The 9589-nt window shown below is 36.0% G+C and overlaps 1 protein-coding gene across 2 annotated transcripts in view; it reads left to right on the top strand.

The window, feature by feature from the left end:
- Positions 1-9589, top strand: part of LOC107695077 (cyclin-dependent kinase-like 5) — a 38538-nt gene that overhangs the window by 11385 nt on the left and 17564 nt on the right. For both annotated transcript variants that reach the window (XM_016494873.1, XM_016494872.1), the window contains exons 4-6: positions 5470-5515; positions 9074-9210; positions 9319-9439. In XM_016494873.1, the coding sequence (XP_016350359.1) occupies positions 5470-5515; positions 9074-9210; positions 9319-9439 (304 nt within the window). The remainder of the gene's footprint in view (positions 1-5469; positions 5516-9073; positions 9211-9318; positions 9440-9589) is intronic.

Below are 9589 nucleotides of genomic sequence, written 5' to 3'. Positions count from 1 at the left end.
CCCCCCCCCCCCCCCCCCAGTTTGTTACACAATGCCAAAGCAAACCTTTATAGTTTAATATAGCTGCAAGCAGCATTTACCAGTGTTCAAGCATTTTAAGACCGTCAAGCAATTATATACATTTTAAGATGATTTTACCCAAAAAGACTGAAAAATAATAAATAAAAACACTAGAAAAATTATTTAATGGTTTTTTACTTTTGAACAGTAGGTGGCGCTGCTCCCAAATTAATGTGGTGTGGTTAACTAGGTGTGACGATGACACACACATAGTTTGGTGCCAATATGACAAAGAATTGCAGGAACAGCCTTAAATCTTTAGAGCCTTTTGCCATTTTTCATATCTTCTGACCACTAGGTGGCACTGTGCTGAAACTGTGCAGGTAACCTCAGGACATGGTTGTCATTACAAACTCCAAGTTTGGTCTGAACACAATAAAGCATTGAGGAGATATAGCCTCATGTTCACTTTGGCGAGCTCTTTGTCAAGTTCATTTGTGCGTTATTCAAAAACGGTTGGGTCTTATGAAAAAGCTTTTGATAACTTTTTGTTAGGACCATCTGAAGATGGCCTGTATCAGTTTTGGTGAAAACCAGACAAACCATCTAGGACAAGTTAAAAAAAGTAGCTTTTTTACATAATGTCACATATTTAATGAATGGTTTGATTGACAGCAGTAGTTCTAGAGGCAAAGTTGTTCAGAATGAGCAAATCTAACATATGATATGAATATTGTGTGTACATGTGAAACACTTTGTGATATACGAAGAGTAAAACCTGATAATGCCACAGATTTCTTTCAAATTTTTCACAGACCTCTAGGGCCATGAGTCAAACAGCCCCATCGGGTTTCGTCATGATCGGCCTCCGTTGACCTTGTCTAATGGGTGCTCAAATTAATTGGCCGATGGCGGCCATGTTTTTCGAGATACGCATAGACATGGATGGCACCTTGGATAAAGACACTGTGGGCCAAATTTCAAGTCAGTTGGACTAACAGTTGCATAGTTACAGCCATTTTCATGCTTTTTTTTCCTTTTATAGTGCCACCAAGTGGTCAAACTTCCCAATTCTTTTAATTTGATGAAAGATTGAGCTCATTCATATGGGTTCTGAGTTTAGTGAAAATATCTCATTCCGTTCAAAAGTTTTTCGTGCGTTTCTCCTGTGAAACACAAAAGGAGATGTTTTGAAAGTCAGTCTGGTCCAAACGACATTGAACATAAGGTTAATATTTTTGTTATTTCAAATAAAGCTGAAATAAAATATAAATATTAGATGTAACGCTTGTACTAAAACTAAACAAAAATTAAAAAACTTAAATTTAACAAAAATTTGAATTTGAAAAATTTGCATGGGCAACTAACTAAATAAGGTTAAATTGAAAAACTAAAATTATTGACTGGAAATAAATAAAAATTTAAACTGAACTTAAACTGAAACAAATTAAACCTATATAATAATATTTGGGGGGAAAAACATGATAAACATTACAAAAGCACAAGCACAATTGATCATAACATGCTGTTACCCTGACTTCCTGCTCAGGGTCATCCTGAAAAGGAACCCCATATTGGAATATGTTGCCACTGTACTAAGCGAACAAAAATTATTTTAAAATCAAAGGACTATAACCATAGTCTGACCAGTGTTACCAGATTGGGTAGGTGGGTGGTTTTTAATTTGATTGTGCGGGTAAAAATTGGTTTGAGCAGGTGGACAGGATTTGGGCTGCTATGGGGTCAGTTTGGCAGTTTTCAAACATCTAATTTGTATAGGCTAATTGGTTAACAAACAAAACCCAAGTGTGAATGTTAGGGATGCACCGATACCACTTTTTCCAGTACTGTGTCCTGCACTTATCTTAAAAATGAATTTAAGTTTTAGCTTAATTTTGTGCTTTTAGTTTTGTTTTTTATCTGTTTATAGCTCAATTTATTTGTATTTTATTTAGTGTATTATTTAGAGTATTTAGGCAACATTTCTATTATTCACTTACATTTTTAATGTAATATTTATATTTTAATTAATTTCAGTTAGCAGTAATATATTTTAAAGTTTTGGTTTTCATTAAAATAACAACACTGATAGTGTGTATTTTGATGTATTATTCCACGCATACAGAAAATCTAAATATTGTGTAGTATACATAGTATAATATAGTATATAGTATACAATATACATACTTTAACACATATAGTATAATACATACTGCAACAGAAGTTAGAGTAGTATGCTGGCATTCCAACTAGCCATAGCCATAAAGACTACTTTTCATAAACTAATAATTTGTTGATGATAGATAAAAGTCATGTGGAAATTTGTCACTTTACTAAATGCTGTTTCATAGTGACTTCAAGCATGGAGGTGGCATAGTTACAGTCAAACCCAAATTTTATTCAGACACCTTCAGCATTTCTCACATTATCACAGTTTATTCGCTATAGTTTAGAAAATGGTAATACAATATAACAAGAACTCAGAGTTAAACTGTGTCAGAACAAATTCAGCTTGATAATGTTAGATAACTTTGATAGAAAGATATGTAATGGATTACAATCAAACCAAAAATTAGACAGCTGTTAGTATGACAGTATTTACACAACTATCAATACTTAGTCGGGCAACCCTTAGCCTTAATGACAGCCTGTAGTCTCCTGGGCATGCTGTCACCCAGCTTCATGCAAACCTGAACTTCAATTTTTTTTTGTAGTATCGGTATTGGTGCATCCCTAGTGAATGTACTGCATCCAATCAGTCATCATGATGTTACTAAACTCACATGGCCAGTCACTAAGGATCAGCTGGCAGATGTGATGATTCATGAGTGACATGTTTTTAGTGTGATAAGGGATCAGATTTTGAATGTATCATTGTGGATCACAATGCCAGAGTGACCTAAAGTTACAGTAAAAGTTACACAGTAAAGAGTGGGAGAGTGATTCCACTCTCAAAACGTGAATTACACCTGTGGAGGGAGATGACATGAAATCAGCGCACGGCCGAATAATTTAATCAAAATTGAAACTGAACATGGGACTATACAATCCGAAGACTGGAATATCTTTGAAAGGATTTTTTTGGACTTGATTAGTTTTGACTGTGCAAAGTTCTGTATTATGTTCTACAATATGTACTTCACAAAAGACTTCCTCTAGTTCTGTCTGAAGTTAAAGTGCGACACAAAGGCAAGAGCATTATTTTTGTTGTTAATTTTTTATTGTCGGCTTATCGTACAGTATGAAAGACACAGTTTTGAGTGTCATGGTGTGTGCATGAATAAGTGTGAACTACCTGCTAATTCCGATCACTTATATTGGGCACTTTTTGCATTTAAATTGGCTTATTCTGACTGTTGACATTGAAAAGTGTTGACAGTTTTTTCAAGGGTATTGGTTAATTTCTTGATTGTCATTTTGAAATAGTGTCTGCCTGCATATTTTAGTCATATTTGATAACCCTCTTTAATGCATTGGCCCTGATTTGATCCGTTTTCCTGGGAAATGTATCTATTTTTTTTATTATTGTGTCATCATTATTTTGTTTTAAGGAGTTAAAAATGGTCCCTATCAACCTAGATTGACATGGCAATAACATTCTATCACACTATTTTGACAGTTGGGCATTTTTTGTTGGAGTGGGTGGGTTTTGGTGAGTTTTTGGCAACACTGGGTCTGACTAGTCTAGTCTTATACTAAAAGCCTAGGTAGGCCTGACCGTGCACTGTAATTAAAGCAGCCAGGTTGTTCTGCAAGTAGACCATGCAGGGGTCTGGGTTACTCAATATAGAAAAGCTACTCCCTTATCCAGCCCCACATGCATGCTGTGCCTCTTAATCATTTCTGATCATGAATCATATCTGTTCATGACAAGCTGTGCTTAAAGTGAAAATGACTTGTAGTTCCACTGCGGAGGAGAAGTATGAGGAAGCCTTCAAGGCACTTGCTACTGCACCGGAGGCGTCAGGTAGAGCTAGTGCCTGGATCCAGCCTTGTTGTAGGAGTGTCAGTTGAGATTTTCTTTCAGTCTAATTGCAGCTGGTTCAAATGCTGGCCTCAGGGGTGTGCTGAAATCTTCAGAGTTTGGACATTTTATGGATTTTGTCCAAGAGTTTACAAACAATAAATTGTTTGACTGTGCATTGTTGTTGCTTTTTGACTTGATAAGCCTTATAAAACATAATGTGGTGGTATCATGGTACAGTGATGTTATCAGATGGAAATTGTGTGGTACTTGCGAAGTTTGGGGTTTTAAGTTTTTTTGTTTTTGTTTTTATGTTTCTGAAAGACGTCTCTTATGCTTACTGAGACTGCATTTATTTGATCAAAAATACAGTAAACTGTAATATTGTAAAATATTATAACATTACTCCAGTCTCCAGTGTCACAAGATCCTTCAGAAATCATTCTAATATGCTGATTTGGTGTTCAATAAACATTTTTTATTATTATCAATGTTGAAAACCGCTGTGCTGCTTAGCATTATATATATTATATATCTTTACAATTCTTATATCTTATAAATCTATACAATTTTTTGGTGAATAGAAAGTTTAAAAGAACATCATTTATTTGAAATAGAAATCTTTTGAAACATTATCAGTCCTTGCTGAATAAAAGTATTAATTTCTTTTAAAAAATCTTACTGACCCCAAACTTGTAATGTGTGTGTACATTTTATATATATATGTGTGCAAAAAAAACAAAACATGGTAAAACCTTTTTGCAAGTGAATCTGTTAGCACTTATTGAATGTGTTTGCTGTATAGCACAACCTATAACACACACTTTAACTGTGCCAAATAATTCTCCCAATTTAGATGTTTCCCTTTATATCAGACTTGTTAGCAGCGGACAGTTATAATACTGCCTTTGAAATACACAGGCTACAGAATCCAGAAGAATAATGGTTTAATATTAATTTATCTGGGCACTATAGTCTATAATACTGGCTGAAATTTGTCCTGAGTGAGTGTTTACTGTGCAGAATAGTGATAAATGGATTGGTTTTAGCAGCTAGTGTGATCTAATGCTTTCGCTGTGAAGGGTGCTGTAGTGCAAATTGAGAGCTCTGAATGACAAAGATAGTCAAAAGAGGCTTCGTCCAACACCACAGATGACAGGGACTCTGTGTGACTGACTGTGGGTGAACATTTCTCCACCGCAAGGGCTGGTGAACACATGGCTAAATGTGTGCATGCAATACTTCCGTCTAATAATTAGACATCCGAATATAAAATTATTATCTATTCTTTGAAAACAGGCACATTGTTCCATTTAACAGCAGCATTGTCAGGGGCTTTGTCATGAAAAATACCCTGTTAATACAGCCGAGAAGTAGTTCTTCTAGGTTCAGTCCTTTTGTGCAACTCCCAGTTGTTTGTTTTACATCTTGAGTCCATTAACGGCTTGCTAATAAAGCTTGTTTTTGATAAAGAGCTCAAACTGATTTACATATCTGTTTTGCAGGAGACAAAAGAGCTTGTGGCCATTAAGAAGTTCAAGGACAGCGAAGGTAAAATACTGTTACAACCAAATGCTTGCTTTTTTCATCCATGCAATTTACTGGTTGGAGACTTTGAAATGAACTACAATACTGTTGTGGTTACCATGACACAAAGTAATTCACATTATTAATCACAGACTCCAAGGCTCTGTTTGGATAGTTATTAGGTATATACACTTTACCCAAGGATTGAAAAATGAGTAATGGTCAGCAAAATGATTTTGTATTAGGGCTGTACGATAAATTGCATGCGATTGTCATGCGCATCTCGTCAGTAAAGCCGGTTCTGTGATTAGTAGTAAATCTCCATCACGTGCTTTCAGATGGAGCGGCATTTAATACACAGAGCCGTAGATCACTGACAAGCTACGCATTATCGCGTTCAAAATCGCAGATGAACGAGATGCGCATGACAATCACATGCGATTTATCGTGCAGCCCTATTTTGTATTAAGTTTGCTATTAAAAAAAATTGGGACATGTGAATATATTTTTGAACCTGATTTGTGTGATTTTCATTTTCCAACAATAAACATCAAAATTATATGGACAAATTTTATGAAATTTACAATTAAATTGAATAAAATATTTAGTTTTTTAAAAATAAAATTAAAAATAACTGCAAGCAGCAATTAAGGGGCCAAGCACAACAGAGGCAAAATGAGAAGCTAAGCATGGCATGGAGCATCAGATCAACTGCAACAATGAGTAAAGAAAGCCATTTTAGGATGATTTTAGTCAAAATGGCTGAAAAATCATAAATATAATCACTAGTAATATAATTTATTGGTTTATCACTTTTCACCAATAGGTGGCACTATTATCAGATTGTCATGGTGTGGTCAGTGTGAGGTTACAGTACAGTACAGTACAGTAATAATTTTTGTCGGCAAGAACCCGAAGATGAAGATGAAATTTGGGGAAAATCAGACCAAAGGTCTAGAAGGAGTTCGAAAAAATAGGTTTTCAAAGAAAATCAAAATGGTGGACAGGAAGTTTAGCCGATTATGGCATAATTGGTATTGATGTTCTCAGTATGATCCAAGGAATCTATCAAGACAAGTCTCATGACAATAGAACAAAATCTTCAAAAGCTATTAGCATTTTTGAAATTTCATTATAATTTTTGACCACAAGGTGGCGCTGGGGTCCAACCTTTTGAGTACCTTCAGGGCATCGTGCCAAAGACACGTACCGAGTTACATAGCGATATGTCAATACATTCATAAAATATAAAATTTTTCGGCAAAAATTCAAAATGGCCGACATGGGAAACTTGGGTATCATTTGACTCTGTATGCTGCTCTGAATCTAAATAGACAAGTCTTGTGATTTCTGGCAAAAGTGTTCAGAAGTTATAAGCAAAAATGACCATCTATCATATCTCCAGACCACTAGGTGGCGCTGCGGTGAAACTGTGCAAGTAACCTCAGGTCATGATTATCATAACACACATAACATAAACATTTTTGATAATTATTTATATTCACTCTTTAGAGAATATTTCTGCTCTGGTTTGGTTTCAATCGGGCGAAAAACCTAGGACTAGTCCACAAAAGTAGGTTTTAGATAAAATTCAAAATGGCAGAAATATTTGCATACCGGAAATCAGCCATTTTGTTTGTTTTGAGCCATGGATTCCAATGATATAAGACAATTGAGTCTATGACAAATGGTGTAGGAGTTGTGAGCTGTAGCGCCCCCGATAGGCAGATTGGAGCGAGACTTTGGATTGGAGTAGTGAACAATACTACTAGCATCTGACCAAGTTTCAGCTCTCTAGGCCTTACGGTTTGGTCTGCACGATCAGTTTTAGGGAAGAAAAATATTAGCGCTACGTGCTTGAACCCGTAAATATAGCTACAAACATCAATTAAGGGGACAAGCACAAAAAAAGCAAGATATGACATGCCAGCATGGCTGGGAGCATCAGACCGCCTGCATCAATGACCAATTAAGGACATATTTATGATTTTAGGCAAAATGGCTGAAAAATCAATTACAGTCTCTAGTAATATGATTGAAAGATTTAGAACTGTTGTCCAATAGGTGTCGTTGTGGTGTGGTCAGAGTAAGGTGACAACGACACATGCAACGTTTGGTGTCAATAGAGCAAAGTATTGCAGAGATACAGCCTCAGAGGCATTTATGCATCATGCCATCAAATTCGTTTATGCGGTATACGAAAACGGTTTTGTCTATCGACATGAAATCTATAACTATTTGCCAGCATGGCCTGAACAAGATCTGATTCGAATTTGGCGAAAATCGGACCAATGGTCTAGGAGGAGTTCAAAAAAGTAGGTTTTCACAGAAAATCAAAATGGCGGACAGGAAGCTTGGCCAACTATGGCAATATTGTTATCTATGTTCTTGGTGTCACCCAAGGAATCTATTAAGACCTGTCTCATGACAATAGGCTGAATCAATCAAAAGCTATAACCATTGTTTAAAAATGTGATTATAACTAAGTTAGTCTTGTTTCTCGAGTTAGTCAAGTTGTCTTGAAATCTTTTGAGAACCTTCAGACATGGTGCTGATGACAAATACAGAGTTTCGTAATGGTACACCAATGCATTCATAAAATATTGCATTTTATATCAGAACACTGTATTGTAGTTAATGGCAATTTCATGTTTTGTTCAATTATAGTGCCACCAAGAGCCACAGTCCCACCACATTTTTTATGTGTCCTCAGAGTGCGTCCATACATACTGTATGTGTGTCAACTTTGGTGAAAATATCTCATTTCGTTTTGGAGTTATAGACACATATCTATGAGAACCAAAAAAAATCCCATTTCTGACTTGCAGTTTTTTTTGCCACTTACTATCAAAATTTTGACATTTGGGCACTTCTATATAGCCAACGACCTATATTTCTGAATTTCCTACAGTGGTTTCGAATATATTTGCAAAAGTTGTTTAAAGGCTAAATCACAACGCTGCACAAACCATAAGGGGAAACCCATCATATTTGTGATATAGGCCACTTTGGATTTTGGACAGTTGGTGGCGCTAGAGGGATTGTGTTAGAGACGACAAACTTGCTATGGTGATTGCTATAGATAGATCAGACTGTCCTCTATCTGTGTGCCAAATTTTATAACTTTCCCGCAAGCGGTTCTATGTGCTGCCGTAGACTTCCAAAATGGAAGAAGAAGAAGAAGAAGAAGAATGCCAAAGGATACAATAGGTGCCTATGCACCTTTGGTGCTTGGCCCCTAAATAAAATAACAGTTGCTAACAGAGATTAATGTTGAGATTTCAAGAAAATGGCATGAGATTGACTGTCCATCATACTATAGAAAGGATCCAAATGATGTCATCACGTTAGATACATTTGTAGCTTCTTTTCATGCTAATTCATTTTGATGATAGATGGTTGATATTTTAGAGTTTCACAACAAAAAGACATGTGATTTACACCTATAATACTTTAAAAAGGTTTGTGAGAAGTGCCTTATATAATGTCATTTTACTTTGAGAGCTCCATAACACATTCATTTTACTCAAGAAAACACAAGCCCCCTTTCAATCGTGCCTAACCCCCTGTGTGTTCCCACAGAGAATGAGGAAGTTAAAGAGACGACGTTACGAGAGCTCAAGATGCTCCGTACCCTGAAGCAAGACAACATCGTAGAACTGAAGGAGGCTTTCCGTCGACGGGGAAAACTCTATCTAGTGTTTGAATATGTGGAGAAGGTCAGCTCAAAACACTTCTTTTACTTTCATATTCATTTGTACTGGTCTGAATTGTAGTTGAGATGACATGTTGATAGTGTCTTGCTTGTGTTTTGCTGTATTTTTCAGAATATGCTTGAGTTGTTGGAGGAATTGCCTAATGGTGCGCCACCTGATAAAGTACGAAGCTACATCTTTCAGCTGATCAAAGCTATTCACTGGTGCCACAAAAATGAGATCGTTCACAGGGGTATGACAAACTCTGTGCTGTTTATAGATTGCAATCTTAATTTATGTTATCTATCTATCTGTCTATCTGTCTGTCTGTCTGTCTATATGTGTATGTAGATAGGTATGCAACACTGAAGACTGTAGTAATAGTTACTGATAATTCAGATAA

This window comes from Sinocyclocheilus anshuiensis, unplaced genomic scaffold (genome assembly GCF_001515605.1).
Source record: "Sinocyclocheilus anshuiensis isolate Anshui unplaced genomic scaffold, SAMN03320099.WGS_v1.1 scaffold26, whole genome shotgun sequence".
NCBI classification, from domain to species: Eukaryota; Metazoa; Chordata; class Actinopteri; order Cypriniformes; family Cyprinidae; genus Sinocyclocheilus; species Sinocyclocheilus anshuiensis.
Note: the sequence above shows the minus strand (reverse complement) of the source record. Positions and strands in the feature narration are given on the sequence as shown.